Source organism: Siphateles boraxobius, unplaced genomic scaffold (assembly GCF_051911475.1).
Source record: "Siphateles boraxobius isolate OS27281-9 unplaced genomic scaffold, OSU_SipBor_1 25, whole genome shotgun sequence".
Classification (NCBI taxonomy): domain Eukaryota; kingdom Metazoa; phylum Chordata; class Actinopteri; order Cypriniformes; family Leuciscidae; genus Siphateles; species Siphateles boraxobius.
In genome coordinates, this window is record NW_027508866.1 from 10,015,038 (window position 1) to 10,033,351 (window position 18,314).

The 18,314-nt window shown below is 37.5% G+C and overlaps 1 protein-coding gene across 20 annotated transcripts in view; it reads right to left on the reverse strand.

The window, feature by feature from the left end:
- Positions 1-16,326, reverse strand: part of picalma (phosphatidylinositol binding clathrin assembly protein a) — a 43,107-nt gene extending 26,781 nt beyond the window's left edge. For 4 of the 20 annotated variants that reach the window (XR_013207084.1, XM_077242525.1, XM_077242523.1 and 1 more), the window contains exons 1-2: positions 16,070-16,320; positions 15,695-15,953 (exon numbers count right to left, since the gene is read on the reverse strand). Coding sequence is in view for 19 of the 20 variants with exons in the window: in XM_077242525.1 (XP_077098640.1) it covers positions 15,695-15,824 (130 nt within the window). In the remaining variant the exon portion in view is untranslated. Of the gene's footprint in view, positions 1-15,694; positions 15,954-16,069 lie in introns of all 20 variants that reach the window. The other 16 variants (XM_077242524.1, XM_077242522.1, XM_077242520.1 and 13 more) reach the window with 9 other exon arrangements.
- Positions 16,327-18,314: the final 1,988 nt, after the last annotated feature.

Sequence of the window (18,314 nt, forward strand, 5' to 3'; positions counted from 1 at the left end):
CAGGGTAAATAATGCAATATTCAAAGTAGTCACACTCCAAAATATGCACTGACAGTGTTCTCTCAGTGTCAACACTGACTTTATTTGCATCCATAAAATATGTTGGAGGAAAAGGTCGATATTAAAGGGATAGCTCACACAAAAATTTGAATTGTCATCATTTACTCAACCTCATGTCAACCCAAACCTTTGTTTTATTTGAACTCTGAAGAACTTGGAATATAGAGCACAAATGCTATACATTTAAGATGCTTCTTTGCAACTTTTTAAAATACTGAAAGCTCGAGTCTCTATTACTGTAAAATTCATTGGGGGGTGGGGGGGGGGGGGGGTGTTCTTATTTTTGAGTTCTATAGAAGAGAGAAACTCAAAATGGATTTGAAACAACATAAGGGTGAGTAAATGATGACAATATTCATGTTCTATTAATGTAAAATGTATCGTGTGCTTCGAAACTTAATAACAGTGTCACTGCTGTGGTATAACCTAGTAATGGAAAAAGTATTTATTTTAGACCTGACCCACCCATTGATTAAGGTTGAAATATGCAAAACTACATCAATAAATACCCATTTCCTTATGGTAACAAACAGTGTATTTGCATTTGAGTCAATGACAAGACACACTCATTTTGTCCGAATTAATCAAGTTTAATTAAAAATACATAAATTTAATTCATACAGTCAATGACTGCAATATACCTCTTCTGTGATGAACATGTTTACAGTTTTGTGGTGTCTCGGAGATGAATAAACAAACAAATTACTGTTTAAAAGTTTGGGGTTGGTTGGTAAGATTTTTAACGTTTAATGTAAGTCTCTTATACCAAAGGCTGCAATTATTTGATCAAACTATTTTAATATATTTCAAAATGCAATTTATTCCTGTATTGGCTAAACTTCAACATTTGTCAGTGTTACATGATCCTTCAGAAATCATTCTAATATGTTGATCTGGTGCTCAAGAAACAATTCTTATTATCAAAATTATTAATTTAATTTAAAAAAAAATTACATTTTAATGACCCCAAACTTTTGGATGGTAGTGTAATTATATGGCTAAATATTTAATTCTTATTATTACTGGTTTTTAATTTTTTAAATAAGTGTAAATGTTTGTCTGCCAAGTCATCAAGTCCAAGTCATCACAGTGTAACCAATATGCAGGAAGTATTATTCTATATTTATATTTCGGTTTTGTTGATGGATGGACGGACGGGGGGTTGGGTTTACATGCGCTTCATGAGGCACACACGCACATTAGCACACACACGCAAAGTCTTTTGGTTTGGAGCTTGCAAGCTCTAGATTCCGGGATGTTTTAATATGTGGGAGACTCCCGGAACTTCCGGGAGACTTGGGATGTCTAATACACACACAAAATACCAGTCTTTGCAAGTATTCTCATAAATGCAGTCGGTTATGTCTAAAGTGAATGTAAACAGTTGAGAAAGAAATCGGATGTGTATTATATTTGATCCGTGCATTCACTCTTAAAGTGACAGCAGCCTATAAATACCTGCTGCTGTCTGTCAATGTGAATCAAACAACAGAACAGAGCTTTAACAAGGATTAATATAAACGTATACAGTGAACACTATAGTGTTTAGGCCAAAATATTACATTTCTGTACTTGAATACTACGGTTAGACCTTACTTTATTTGTAACTTTGTTATATTTATCTATGCTTGTAATTAGTGTATTTGTTTTGTCCTTATTTTTCTACAGACTGTTCACTTGCCTTTAATAATCTTTGAACTTCATTAGTTAGGCTAGTAGTTTTGCTTTGGTATCAAAGCCTATAGTGTGCTTTAGTTAATCAATGGAAGGCAAAGTAACATTTGCCCCCTAATTATTTATCTTTTTCTTGCTGACCGGAAAAAGTATACGATCCATGACTCAAAAACGTAATATGATACAGACCTTTAGTTTTGAGATCCGTTGAACGACTAACAATTACACTTCAAGAACTTTCCACTTGCATTTTATAATAGATATTTTAAAGATCTCACACATCCTTATTTGTCATTGGCTCATTTGCATTTCATAATGCATCAATATCAGGAGAGAGTGGCTAACGTTAATAATTAACAAGGAGAAATGTTGATTGTCAAGGGACATTGATCTCAATGTTAGTGATGGGCTGGGCAACATACTGTCATATATTAATGCATTGTGTGCCTGATGAAAATCACGTTTTTTCTGTTTACAAAGCTAAACAGATGGATGATGTTTGTGGAGCAACAATAAACTTGAGGTCCTAATGGCATCAATACAGAATAATGGTCTCTAGTCTTAAAAACATTTCTTTTTGGATTAGGACAGGAGAACAGTTGAATAAGCAACAGGATAATGCAAACTTCCTGCAGTTCTTAGAAGGGAAACCGATTCAACATGAATCCTTTAAAACGGTCGGTCATAAAACAGACTGATGATGGAGCTATTTAGACTCTCTGATCCCTGAAGTGGACAAACGGCAAGAGGCTACAGACCAAGAAACAGACAAAAAAACAGGTAGAAACAAACAGTGATGGAGAATAGTGAGGCCGACATGGGTATATTTCTCCATCTGGGCTCTGTTCCGCTTCAGGCAGACCCATTTGTGAGGGCAGAGGACAGGAAACCATTAAGTGAATGATTGCTCCCCTGATTCAAAGGCTTTAACTCGAAGACAGATAGAAGATAGCATCCTGCTCTGCATCACATAAACACGATACACAAAGGGCCTACTGTACCTGAAGACTAACCTGGACGGAAAGGGAAAGACCAATAACACGGGTCAAAGACTTGGTCAAGACCTCTTGAGAGTTATCAGGTAATATCAGATTAGATACAGTAACCTGTGCTTCTCTAAATAGTTTAAGTCAAATTCCCTCCGGCGAGCTTTCTTAAATTTAACGTCATAAAAAGTCTTCAATAGATGAAATGATAAAACAAACGTCTTGATCATTTTAAGATGTCCTATATTTGGGGGATGAATAAATCACGATAAATCGAGCATTGCAATGTCAAAAGGCAGTGCTATTGGGCATTCTACAGACTCGCGCAACAGCGTTTCAGACTGCATCAAAGTGCTTCGAAATCAGTGAATAGTGCACATTTATGCCAAGCGATTGCTTATGAAATCGAGTTGATGAATTATGACAATGCTTACTTTATAGTCTTTATTGTAATCCGTTTTAAACAGATAAAAGAATTCATATATAATCTCCATCATCTGAATTTGAAGGATCAGTCCACAATAGTATAAACATTTCAAAATAGGAGTCCCGGAGTATTTAGGGCTTGATTATAATTGAAAGTCACACATTATGTGTATTTTTTTTGTCGTCATTACTCCTATTTTGGTTACACAATAAACTATATTTAATTAAAGTTCATTTTCATTTAATTCATAGTAAACTATTGTAGTTTCTGGCTGTGATGTTCCCCCACAGGAAGAAGAGACTAAGAAAATTATTTTACACATATTATTCAATATATAGATTTTACTAGTATCAAGGTTATTATAATTTTCTAAAACTAAAATCATTAAAAAAAAAAAAACTTCAAAAAGCAGCAACTATACTATTTTGGGCCTGTGGCAGTTAGAAATAAAAAGACTAAGTTAGCTAAGGCTAACGTAATAATTTGTCATGCATTTACTCAACAGACATGAGTATTAATAGATGTTTTAAGAAAATAGTTTAAGAAAATGAGGAAGTGAGAACAGCACCACAGGTAGCTTAGCCAACGTTAGCATTTAGCCTGAAATGGCAATAGATAAATACAAAAGACTTAATTATTATTATGCGTCTCAATTTGACGTGAAATTACAATAGCAGTCAACAATGAAACAAAACCATTTAAATGCTGTAATATCAATGCATCATTTTAAATGCATATTAATAGAGCATAATGTTATGTAATCAAAATGACGTCTGTCCGACTACCACCGCAAGTATATTTCAAATCAGTGGGAAGCACACATATACATATAGAATAATTAAGTGCTGCATGTGAATCACTTTTCAAAACCCATAACCAACCAATATTGCTCTCAATGCAGACCATGTGGCAAACATCCGTTCAGCACCAGTAACAGCAAAGAAAAATGCCACATGTACAGAGCTCACTGGCTAGAGGAAGAAGAACATATCTGGGTTGGAATGCAGGCTTGACTTCAGTGTAGAATCCCGAGCATGTCGAGGAAGTGGAGGTAGAGAGAGGTAGAGAGAGAGGTAGAGAGAGAGAGAGAATCAACAGGGAGAATGAATGAGACAGCTGCAAAGAAATCGGGGAAACACACCACACATAAACATGGATGTGCCAAAAAAACAAACAAAAAAAAAAACTTGGGAACAAAATGTCAAACAAGCAAATGTTTTTTTTTATATGACAAACAGAAAATCTAAATCACTCGGACTGCTTCCCCACTGGACTTTTCCCCTATTTAGACAGTGACGTTCAGAATGAAGTAGCATGATTGCTGAAAGAACAAAACTCTTGCGACCCAAGTCACTACACTCTCCTATCTGCAGACATCTCCCGTCTAATCAGCTCCCGACATTTTTCTGATTAACGGAACAACTTCCTGTTGGCTGTTTAGATTTTGAATAGTTGGCGGCCTACAAGAATGCAGGAAGTATCTTGAACTGGCCCACTGGGTTCATCCAGGACAAGACACTTTGCAGTCTGGAGTTTGTGAGATATCTGGGAGCAGGAATGCTGATCAACTCCCTGTTCTAACTCAGTTCAAAAATAATAATAATTCTGTCAATGTTATTATGAAATTAAAACGATAAGGCCCAGTTTCACAGACAGGGCTTAGACTAAAGGCTGATTTATACTTCTGCGTCGGACCTACGCCGGAGCCTCTACGCCGTAGCCTACGCTTTGGTTTTAATTTATACTTCTGCGTCGTTGTCCACGTTGACGCACGCAGAGTGAGCATGTGAAACCCGAGGAAGCGGTTTGAGCAGATCAATCACAGCGCTTGCGTCTGCGTAGAATTGACGCGTTGTTACATTTTTGGAGAGGTGCACGTCAGGGTACACCGAAGGGTATGCGCGCTTCGCACAGCCTACGGCGTAGCTACGGCGTAAGTTCGACGCAGAAGTATAAATTGGGCTTAAGCCAGGATTAAGCCTTAGTTCAATTAGGGGATTCGAATAGCTTTAATAACGTGTCTTAGAAAAAAACATTACTGGTGTGTGTCATGAGACAAAACAATGGCACTAACATTTTAAGATATGTCAGTGCAAGTTGCTTTCAATTAAAAAGGATCAAACTTACATTTTAGTCTGGGACTAGCTTAAGCCTTGTCTTATGGTGCTCTTCAATGTGGTGCGCATCAGTGATGCGCGGGTCAATGTATAAACAACCCGCACCCGACCAACGTTTTCAACTAACCGCTCGCAACTCGGACCGCAAAAAAAAGAAAAGAAAATATTGTACCCGACCCGCTTCCTGACCCGCCTTTTTTTAAAAGTAGTCAGTGTTGTGCAAGTTACTTCCAAACTGTAATACATTATACATTGGGCCTACTTGTTAGCCTACTGTTTTTTAAAAGTAATTCATTACCTTACAATATTACTGTCTCAGAATTGCAATGCGTTACATTATCCTGTATTACTTTTGAGTTACTTTCACCAAAATAGATATACAGTAGTAGAACTTAACATTCTAAGGCTGTAACGATATGCGATATCAAACACTCAGATCCACGAACCTGCAGAATCGCGACACACCCCTTCCAACTCCAAGAGTTATCCTTCCCGTCCAGATCCAATGCTACCACATCTTTAAATTACTGTTAGTATTATTTGAATTTAAAGTTAACATTATAAAATACGTAGACCTAAACCACAAAACTAGTTGAGGATAGATTATTTAAAATTGGGGAATTCCAGCGTATGGACGTGACATTTGCAGTCAAAACTTGAAATATAAATTCTCAGAAAATGCATTTAATAGCATACCAATATATTGAAACGTCTGTTTATCCATAGGCTACCCCTTAAAGGAGTCCAGACATTAGAAAAATATCAGTAACACATGCGTTTTATATTTAATATGAGGGAAATATATGGAATTACTTTTGTGCCAATAATAATGAACGTAACTTATTGAAAAAAATTGAAACTGAAAAAAATATCTTTGAAACTGAAAAAGAATAAATCGCGGGAACATTTTTTTACTTCGTTCTTAATACACAGAATGTTTTGCTAACTATTTCTCATATTTCGTTCGCTGATCTGAACTTACAAATGCGCTTCCAGAGTTTTCAGTTACGCTTCTCAAGTTTTCGTTTACGCTCCCCGAGTTTTCGTTCGCAATTCTGACACATATCTCTCGTGGGGGCGGGGCTAGTAGCAGTGTGTTCTCATTGGCTACTGAGTTTTTGATTGACAGCTTTGTGACCTGGAAGTGAAGACGTCAGTGTTGTGTTTACATGATTGAATGTGAGCGTCTGTAAGCGCAGCTTTCTATTTCATTTTACTGATATTAAGTTATGTTTGTTTTTTCATTTTATCTGTATTTACCTGCTGCTACTATTTTGTCGACATAAGCTTTTAGGAGCGCAAGAGATCTATTGAGTCTATTCACTATTCAGGTGTAATAAACATTAAAATAGGGCTACTTTATAATACTGAAAATATTGTATAGTGTCCAATGTTTTCGGAGAATATTTGTTTATTCCTGATGATTCTTTTGCATGTTAGGCTCTGATAAGGTTGAGCTGATACCATTTAAAAATAATACTAGCATAGTGTGTGATGTATTCAGCCGTCAAGAAGAAAGTTTCACTTCAACTAGGTAATCAAGGTTGGCAACCATGTCCATCACATTACTCATTGTCAGCATATGCATTTACACAATCAACATTAATGATCACTTACATAAGAGGAATTTAAACAATATAAAAATTACAATCGTGGCCTGTTGTCAAATGATACAGACCTCAAAGGGCAAAACATTACCTGCATACTTCATCTTTATTAATAAATAATTCAAATGTCTCCTTGCTATATTGACATATTCATAATCATTCATTGCTTTTGCCAGTTCTTTGTGACAGCTTTTAGGTGCTTTATCGGCAGCGCCACCGCCACCCTTACATCATGTTACGTGAACGCGTCACCACCGCATCAAAAACATGATTGCGTGATGAAAACATGTAAAATACCACCTAAACATAGCCTAACTGTTTAGAAAGAAAACACAGAACAAATAGAGTAGCCTAATGCGCATACGTCCATCTCGCGAATGCACAGTCGTCTTCATGCCATCTTCACCCATTAGCCGCTTTTCCACTGGCCAGCGCAAGCACAAAGGCCGAAATAATGCCTCACGGCACTCCTGAATAAATCGCTATACAAATATATCAGACGCTGCCATTTAGTCTTTATTTACAAACTTGGACACCACACACGGCTATTGACTGACCACGAACAGGCATACTGAGCTTGTGCGTTAATCTTCGTGCCAGTTATTCAGCCAAATAAAGTAGGGCTGCAGCTATCGATTCTTTTTGTAATCGATTAATCTAGCACTTAATCGATCGATTAATCGGATATTTTATTTGTGTGTGTGTTTTATTAACAGAATAGTTATATTAAACTTGTGTCTATTTCAGTTAAAGCTGTTATAAGTTATATAGTATGCAAGTTATAAAGCTATCTCATATGTAAATTTTCCTTAAGATGTTATAATATAACCACTCTAAGCATCTAAGCATATTTGTGTATTCTGGTAGTTTAACGCTGAAGAAGAGCTGTAACGTGACTTGTTGTTGAACACACAGTAAAAGCTGACGCACTTTTTGTTCTGTGCGTTTTAACTGAAAAATGAGTACTCCGAATCTTTATTAAAAACCAACAGGCTGGGGACTTTAATTTTTTGTTGTTGTCTGTAACTATTTGGCAGACGTGAAATACAAACAAGGTCTCGCAAAGACTGCAATACAATATTTGTTCCTCCATCACGTCCCGGTGTGTACAGTGAATGCATGCTGAAATGATTGTTGCTTGGCTTCATACAAGTTTAAGCATATGTGATGCATTGCTGCAATTGGTCTGACTGGCGTGTGTGTGTGTGTGAGAAGGGGTTCTTTTTTTAGGCTATAGTCTTGCAATTGAACGTGATAATTACGTTTACTACTTAAAAATGTCATCAAAGCTAAAAATCATATCTAGTCAAACTGCATCACGACATTGCTACAAATACAGTATGGGATTAAAATCAGCGAACATCAATAGGCTTAGACTACGTTACCTTGTTTCAGCGAGTTAAATGTAAGCGAATTAAGTGTGTAATGATCCCACACTTTAGACAATTTCTGCAGTTTATTTACATATTTATTCTCCGCCATCGCGCCAACTAAATTCAAAATATATGCTTCCTGAACAGGTCCGTGTGAATAAACGGTCCGTGTGAAACAATCAAATCCCTGCGCCGCGCGTATAGTGCGCGTCATAGGAATTTAATGAGGCTTCGAGGCAGAGTTTTAGCCTCAAGGAATTTTTGCAATCGAGTAACTCGAGGAATCGTTTCAGCCCTACAATAAAGTGTAGGCCTATGTATTTCATAGAAATTTGTGTCTATATAGTACTAGGCTATATAAATTGCAAAGGTTTAATTGGAATCTTTATTTCAAACGACCCGACTGACCGCGACCCGAATATCATTAAAAATAATTTGGATGACTCGTGACCGCGGGTGATCAACTCGCGCATCACTGGTGCGCATGTAAACCGACCACCTCTTTGTCGTTACTACTAGTTATAGCACGATATAAACATGAATGAACAACAGAAATCATGTTGAAAGAAACAGTCCAACTAGTACTAGTTTTGACTAAACTTATTCTGGAACTGTTTTGTGATGCTTGGTGAGTGCGACCCATCAGAAAGATCCGTTCATGCCCTAAATATCTGTCATCATCACACAAAAAGCAGTAAGGAGGGCATCGTAACCTTTCTATCTCTGCTGTATTTGGGTTGGTGTGACTAGTTACATAATATCTGATCACTTAAAACTGGTGAGGTAAAGAGGCACTTTGCTAATGGCATACTGGGTCAATAATTTAGGAAATGGAACACTAAGAAAGCCAACTACAAATGCTTTAGGGCTCGGCTAGGAGGTTCAAATAGTGACTCTAAAAGCGGTACTGGTCTCTATTCACACACAGCAGGGCAGCGAGTCAGCACTCTTTCTAACCGACTGTCATTTGAAGCCTTACTCGTCACATGCTACATTTATACACAGGTACAGACACACACACACACACTCACATGACTGACTTACAGTGGATCTCTGCCAGAGAGATCGGACACCATAAATCCGAGGGGTCACTGTGTTGAACTTGGAGCAGATGAAATTTTAAGGGTGTTGTAACCACGCTGATGGGATGAGAATGCTACAGTCAACGCTACATAAGCTTTCCCACCCTAAAACCTGGTAGATGCACAGACGCTCAGGGTGCTTTCAGACTGCAATTTCCATGACTTCAACCTCAAAATTGGGCTTAAGTATGTATTTGCAAATATGGATACTAAACAGTAGGAACACCAATCAAGATGAGAGCACTTTAATCTACGATTACAACAAAACTGATCCGATTTCCGCTGGCTGTCTGACGGTTCATCAGACAAGATCCATTTCACATCCTGAAAAACTTCAGCAGTAACCAGGCGGACAAAACAATATTTTTGCTTTGATTACATTCCGAAATTCCAATTAAGTACACTATATAGTGTTTATCACGCAGTGTAATCTCAAACATTCTTCTACATGCTGCCCAGAAGAGCTTTGCAGTTGTGCGAAATAAAGCTATCTGATGAAAAACACATGAGTTAATTCAATTCAAGCACAAAGTTTGCTAGGAGTGGCTGTGTATCTTAAATATGTAAAGATAAGTGAGTGAGTGAGTATGTTTGTGCGCGTTTGTGTTCTAGGAAGTGTCTATCATATTGCAGAACTGACTCATATGAATGAGGACCCAGAATAAGCCTTGATCCCACAGAACTTGCTTACACAGCACTGGGGCACGGAAGGCCAGCCAACATGGCTTCAACAAGTCATGGAAATACAACAGTGGAAGGTCTGTGGTTGATGTCGGTGGTGTGTGTGTGTGTGATGATGATCACCTTTAAATAAATTCAGCAACTAACCATTCAATCTCTCATGCAATCTCTCACCATCACCACACATAAGGAAGTTTGCACGTTATTTATATCCATGGGCCATTATTAAGAATCCGTAAAATGTCGATGGACTGTAAAGATCAAATAAAAAAACATATATGCATTCAAACACACAATTATAGAAGTTGCAGAAACAAAATAGGCAATATAAAAATCAAAATAATTTCTAGTAAAATATTTTTTCTAAAAAAAAAAATAGATAGATTAGGTGCATTACAATATAGTATCATGCTGATTTAAAATGAAATTAGGCATAGTTCATCAAATTAAAATTCTTTCATAATTTAGCATACTCATCCTAATGTCATTCCAAAACAGTTTAGTTCATATCTGAAACACAAATAAATATATTTTGAATAAAATCAGAGATGTCCCTCTACTGGAAGTCTATTTTACCAAAACTTTGATGTTTCATAAACACATTGTATAAAAAATATGAATAAATTAAGAGGTTTAATGCTTTATATGACAGATTACATTTTTTTTTATTATTCACTTATTATTATGCATTAACATTGATCAACACACATACATGGAGTAGCCTACGTCAAATTTAGCAAATGAGGTTTGTTCTGGAGGAATATCTCAGGTTACATTAAAAATAATACATAATTGATGACAATTTTCATTTTGGGGGGCACTATCCCTTTAAAAGGTGAAGCATGCAAAATGTTATATTTAACTGATTGCCCAGCCATTAGCAGATGGAGGGGGTGTTAGTATTTTCAAATTGCTAGCAGAGAAGAAATTACACATTTGAACCAGCATTACATTTAGTAAAGCTTGAGCAGTATAGTGAGTTCTCTGTATTAGGCTAAATGTAACTGAACACAGTTAAGCCTTACTGACTAATAATGGTGGACATTATGGAACAGAAGCCGACATCCATATATGGACATAAAATAATGTACTGCATAAGGCACAGCAACCCTCTGCAATAACAAAGACAAGTTAGTCTTAAATAGGTAAACTCAAACTTCGTAATAAGCCAAAAATTAAACTTACATTCTGGGATTTTTTTTTAAATTGACCAAATAACGGTCTCTTTATTTTTCTGTATATCAGATTACAGTGAAAGTACAAAGACATTTTTGTGACTAAACGTAACTGAATTACTATTTTTTTTACTATGTTGTTTTTACCTAAAATGTTTTCCTAAACTAAAACATGAAGAAACAATTGGAGGACATATTTCAGCCAGCATGGTCATTTCAGGAATAAGGGTAGTTGAAGAGGAATGTTCTCCCTACCCCGGAAACCCGGCCCAAATCAAAGAGACTGGGGGACGGAGTCGTATCTTATGTTCAATCAAACAGAAGGAGAGTGAAACGTACTGCTATTTCTGTCCCAAAGGAAACTCCAGGCACATACGCACTGCTGCCCTGACATACCTACAAGACCTCATCACACACACTCTCCACGCTACGGGAACTAACCTAAGGGTAAGCGGCCTACAGTGGAACAATGTTCTTGACGTAATGATCGCAAAGAACTTAACATAAGCACATACTTTTAAGGGAGGAGAGTAATTACGCCTAACCTCCACTTAGTCTTAGAGTTCAGAACTTCTCTCTTCCCCTTTAAAAACTGTCTGGCAGCACACATGCCATTCTGTATTGTCAAGACCTAGCTAAAAATAGTTTTGCCATGAGGAAATTAGCACTGTAGGGTGGGAACGAAAGCAAAAAGCTATATGTAAACAAGCAGTGTGCGGTGAAAGACTTGATGTGGCGGTGCCACCACCCTTGATTTGACTCAAATCATGGTGCCACATTCACCGACATTTGTGCAAAAATACACACACACAATGATCAAAAATCAAGCATTTTACTGCAATAAATATATAATAATATATAATATATCTAAGAACAAACTACAGTTGATTAATTTCCAAGTACAGTTTGAGTTATTCAAAGGCTTCAGATCTCACTAAACAGTCAAACAATCACAGGACTGTATTGGTCAAGATGGGTCCTGGCTCCTAAATGAGCCCATTCTTCCTTAGAATTATAAAAAAAAACCACTGGCCATCATTCAGGCACTATGAGACCTGTCAGCACCAGCACCTGTGGGAGACTGAGGAAAATATCACTCAGCAATAAATATTACATAAAAAGTGATCTGCATAAAAATATCTACATAAAAAGTTAAAAGTTAACATGACAGAATTGTCTCATGAGTTGAGCCGCTGCCAAGATTGAGCCAATTACAACACAGTCCTCTATAAACACCAGCCACAGTAGGAATGTTGCATAACTTCTAACAGCCAGCATGTTCTTCACTTTAATTGTGACATGAACCTTAACCAAAGAACTGAAAAACTATAAGGTCTGTGGCAGACTCCAAAGTCTGTCAGTATTATAATGTCCAAGCTGCTCTTTTGCATACAATGTAAGTGGATGAGGACTACACCTGTCAACTTAAGTTCCAAAAAGTACCATGAAATACAATCCATACACTTTAGTTATAAACTATATTTTCCAAGTCTTTTAAAGCAACTGGATAGCTGTGTGTGAAGAAAAAAAACTATGTAAAGGGACAGTTCACCCAAAAATGAAAATTCTCTCATTAATTACCCTGATGTCATTCCAAAACTGTAAGGAACACAAATGAAGATCTTTTTGATGAAATCTAAAAGCTTTCTGTCCCTCCATAGACAGCTATGCAACAACCACTTTCTTTGACACTTCAAAAGTTCATTAAGAGATCATATAACTAATCCATGTGAATTGAGTGGTTTATTCCAAATTTTCTGAAGAGACTCGATCGCTTTATGTGATACCAATACGCATTTTATTTACATATAAACATTCATCATCTCACACATCAGTTATGGTAAACAGAAGCTCAAGTATGTTCGCTTGAAGTTCGAGAACCAATGAAGTTCATTCTCGTGTTTTGCAGCACGTTTGCGCTTCAGCAAGAACCAATGAGGTTCATTCTCGTGTTATACGCAGCACGTTTGAGCTTCAGCAAGAACCAATGAGGTTCATTCTCGTGTTATACGCAGCACGTTTGAGCTTCAGCAAGAACCAATGAGGTTCATTCTCGTGTTACGCAGCACGTTTGAGCTTCAGCAAGAACCAATGAGGTTCATTCTCGTGTTATACGCAGCACGTTTGAGCTTCAGCAAGAACCAATGAAGTTCATTCTCGTGTTACGCAGCACGTTTGAGCTTCAGCAAGAACCAATGAGGTTCATTTTCGTGTTACGCCATACGTTTGAGCTTCAGCAAGAACCAATGAGGTTCATTCTCGTGTTATACGCAGCACGTTTGAGCTTCAGCAAGAACCAATGAGGTTCATTCTCGTGTTACGCAGCACGTTTGAGCTTCAGCAAGAACCAATGAGGTTCATTCTCGTGTTATACGCAGCACGTTTGAGCTTCAGCAAGAACCAATGAAGTTCATTCTCGTGTTACGCAGCACGTTTGAGCTTCAGCAAGAACTAATAAGGTTCATTCTCGTGTTACGCAGCACGTTTGAGCTTCAGCAAGAACCAATGAGGTTCATTTTCGTGTTACGCCATACGTTTGAGCTTCAGCAAGAACCAATGAGGTTCATTCTCATGTTACGCAGCACGTTTGAGCTTCAGCAAGAACCAATGAAGTTCATTCTCGTGTTATACGCAGCACGTTTGAGCTTCAGCAAGAACCAGTGAGGTTCATTCTCGTGTTACGCAGCACGTTTGAGCTTCAGCAAGAACCAATGAAGTTCATTCTCGTGTTACGCAGCACGTTTGAGCTCAAGCAAGAACCAATGAGGTTCATTCTCGTGTTACGCAGCACGTTTGAGCTTCAGCAAGAACCAATGAGGTTCATTCTCGTGTTACGCAGCCCGTTTGAGCTTCAACAAGAACCAATGAGGTTCATTCTCGTGTTACGCAGCATGTTTGAGCTTCAGCAAGAACCTATGAGGTTCATTCTCATGTTAAGGCTCTGTTATACTTTCAACATGAGCGAGGGTCCGCATGCCTCCCATTTTTTGTGTGACTTCACACATTCTCTCTTCAAATTCTACGTCCATGTTGTTTTCTAGCGCAAGCGCCAGCAGTTGGTGCTTTTGTAGGATAGTGACGAAAGTCTTACGGGTTTGGAATGGCATGAGGGTTAGTAATTAGAGACAATTTTCACTATCCTACAAAAACACCAACTGCGCATGCGCTGGAAAACAACATGGACGTAGAATTTGAAGAGAGGCTGTGTGAAGAAGTCCATCGCAACCTACACCTCTACAATCCGTTGTTAAAACAATATAAAGACAGCCAGATGTGCAATAATTCGAGGAGGGAAATTGCGTGTGTGAAAGTGTACACGCCGATCTACTGCGAATGTGTGGAACACGTCCACCGAGCGGACCCCAGCATACACTTTCAGTAGTATAAATGCAAGTAGTCCGTGCACGCATCCGAACTGGAGTATAAAAGAGCTTTTATGCAGAACGTTTGGGCTTCCGCAAGAACCAATGAGGTTCATTCTCGTGTTACGCAGCACGTTTGAGCTTCCGAAAGAATCAGAGGGTTTGTACTCACGCGTCAAGCAGGTTCGCTTGAGCTTCTGTTTAGGTTCTTGAGCTTGTTTATGTTCGCGGATCAATGTTTAAATGTGAATGAAAGCCTAAATTAAATCTGTTCTTCATATAAAGCGATCAAGTCTCTACAGAAAATTTGGACTAAACCACTCAATTCATATGGACTAGTTTTACGATCTCTTTATGAACTTTTTGAAGTGTTAAAGTGGTAGTTGCCTAGCTGTCTATGGAGGGACAGAAAGCTCTCAAATTTCATTCCGAAGATTAGTAATTCCGAAGAAGTCTTACGGGTTTGGAACGACATGAGGGTGAGTAATTAATGACAGAATTTTCATTTTTGGGTGAACTATTCCTTTTGTTCATCACTGAAAATCATGCTTGACAGCTGTGATTCCTATCATTTTCACTGTATGGAAAAGAGCAGCTTATAATAGTGTATAATATATATAGCTGTTGAGGAAATAATGACAGCATGTTATTTTTAACCATTCCTGTAAGAAAACCACAATAGTCATATGGTGAGGTGACTAATAAAACATGCTGTATTTTCGTTTTGCCAAATTAAAAGACAAAGTATGAGTGATTTTCTTTTGCAGCAAATGAACGTTTGTTTGCGGTCATCAGATTTATCAATGAATCCATTCGACTCAATCTGCAAGTGTCCTAATTAGACAGCAGATGGGCTCATTTTTCAAATGTGGTTAATTATTAGTTAGCAAGTTAAATCATTAAATGCGCTGCACTGTACTCATGCTATCTGAAAACTCCATGCAAAAGGGACACAAATGATAACTAGTCACAGGTTGAACATCAGCAAAGGTCGCTGGAGGAAGCCGTTTAAATAAAACGAGCAACACTGAACGGGAATCGTTTGCAGGCCTCGAGCCCCGAACCTCTCGTTCCCACGGCGACGAGTGACTGACGTAACTTTCAAACGCGGGTCCGATATCAACATAGTACAAAATCCCATGACACTTACAATCCAAATGCTTCTTCTTTGGCCCCATGACTTCGTGCGTGGTCGCCTTGCACACCGTTTTGGACACCGCGGAACCGGTAACGCTGTGTTGCGCTGCCGTTATCCGATCCGTTATGCTTTGTCCAGACATCTTGGCAGTTTTAAACAAACAGAAAAAGGGGGAAAACAACAAAAGAGGGGGGAAAATGAATCTACTCGTGCTGTTAAATCCAACGACAATGCTGGTATTCCCTGGGATGTGCGCTGTTCCGCCACCTGACTGGGAAAAAAGGGAGAAAAGAAATGAGATTACGAGGAAGACGCATCCGGCTCTTTAGAGAGTCCAAATGAAGTTTGCTCTCTGTGTGCCGTCAGCTGATCGAGACATTTACGTACCAAACGTCTCCTCCTCTATTAACAGCAGCGTCCTCTCTCTCAGCCCCTCTGTCACGCACTCGCCCTCTCCTCTCGCCCTCTCTCTCTCTAACTCCCCCTTTTTCCTCCTCAGTGGCTCTCCTATCGGATCTTGCCTCCCCCTGCTGGGTTTAAAAGGCTCGTAGGAAAATGGCGGGTCTGGTTCCTCTTTTCAGAGGATCCTCCCAAGGTTTATATGGATGTTGGATGGTTTGTGCGTAACGACGCCATGTTGGCTCTAACCATCAGGCAGGGGTCCTCAATCTACGTAGAAAGTGAGCACTACGATTTCGCTTGTGAGCCAAAATGGCGGCTCAAGATGTACAGATTCTGTGTATTATCTACCAGGGCGACGGTTCACGTGACGGAATTTATCCAACAAAATTTCATGGTTTTATATTGTGACTGTGATATACTTTCTTACTTCTTCTTAAATATTATTCTTACCATTATAGACATGTCATTATTAAATGTCTCTATTTAGCCTAACAGTGAGAAATAATTAAATATGTTGGTTATATATATTACAAGTAGTTTAGAAAGTATGTATACACACATACCCAGTATTCATTTGAAATCTTCACAATAATATAGTAATCTTATCTAATATTATAATCTAGAATAAAAAAAGTTTTCCAGTTTTCATCATTTATGATCAATTAATACAAATTACTTAATATTGCTTTCGATCTGTTTGACTTGTGTGAGGCAATCAAATAGGCTACATAAAGCATTTTACATGAATTTCCCTCAGCTTTGGCTTTCTGACCTTACTAAATGCATTACAAAAGGGAGACATCTAGTGATAAAAATATGCAAGTACAGAAGACATTACTTGAGAAAAAAGAATAGTGTCAATCAATACTGAGCTTAAATAATTGACGCATTTTACATTAGTTGATTATACTTATTTTGACCATATGCTGAATGTGTTCAGTTTGTAAGTGTCCCTGCTTGCAGAAACTAAGCTGTTCTGGAATGCCCTGTATGTCTTATTCAGCTTGGTGCATTCCAATATTGACTGCATACAAGTACAAATATGCGCCAGCATTTTGTGAATATCTTCCTGTGTTCAGAAAAATAGAAAGTGGGGGTGAGTTAAAGGGAATCCACGTGAATGAGGGTTTTCAAGAAAAATAATTTAAAGTAGTCGTTTTTTTTTAGTGCACCATGTAAATAGCCAGCCTGTCCACACTTTTTAAAAGCATTTTTGATATGTGCATAGTGTAAAAGCATGCCAATATTCAGCTCACTGGTGTAATTAGGGAAATGAGAGGGGAAGGTCTCAGAGATTGAATGAGCCACTAATGCACAATGCCAAAAGCACTGATCGGTTTCAGGACGAGGCTCGTCTGTGTTAAATGGGCCGAGCAGATTGACTTTTATCAACAGCATTGCACAGGTGGCATCAGTGTTCATTGTGTTGCAGTTTCACCGGTAGAGGGCGATATGGACATGCAGGTCTCTATGTCCTTGTCCACAAACTTTCAAGAGCATCTTGACAACATCCATTTGAGAGATCGCAGGTGCATGTCATATTTTTCTATTTACAGTTCCTATTCTACCAGAATACTGAACAACATTTCACGAGTTTCAGAGATTCTATTTATATTTTACATAATAAATATAATATATAACTTTCAGGATCCTTTGACATGCAATCTTCACCAAATGCTAATAGCTTGTATTATTAAAAACAATACCCTAAATAATAATAATATAGAAAAATTCAGTTTTTCATTATTTTCTGCATTACCGTACTGATACACCAATTTTAATATATTCACAATATATAAGTTTTAGAAAAATAATAATAATTGTTATTATCATTATTACTGATATCTGTACCTTATTATAGAAAGTTAAATAGTTTGTATTTATATTTTGCACAAGTATTATCTTTAACTTTCAGGATACTTTGACATCTACTCAAAAATGATAATAGCTTTTATTATCTGCATTAAAGTACTGACACTTTCTTTATAATAATTTTTTATATGAAATGATTATTTTTATTCTACAACTACTACTACTTATTATTATTTTTATTTATAGTAGTAGTTTTATTTAAAAAGTTGGGGATCCTTTTACAATATATGCAAAATTTTAATAGCTTTTGTTATTTGCCTTATTGACACTGCTTTTTTATTTCATATAATTATTTGTAACTTATAATATTAATTATTGTTAATATTATTATTAAAAATGCAGATAGATAGGCTACTGA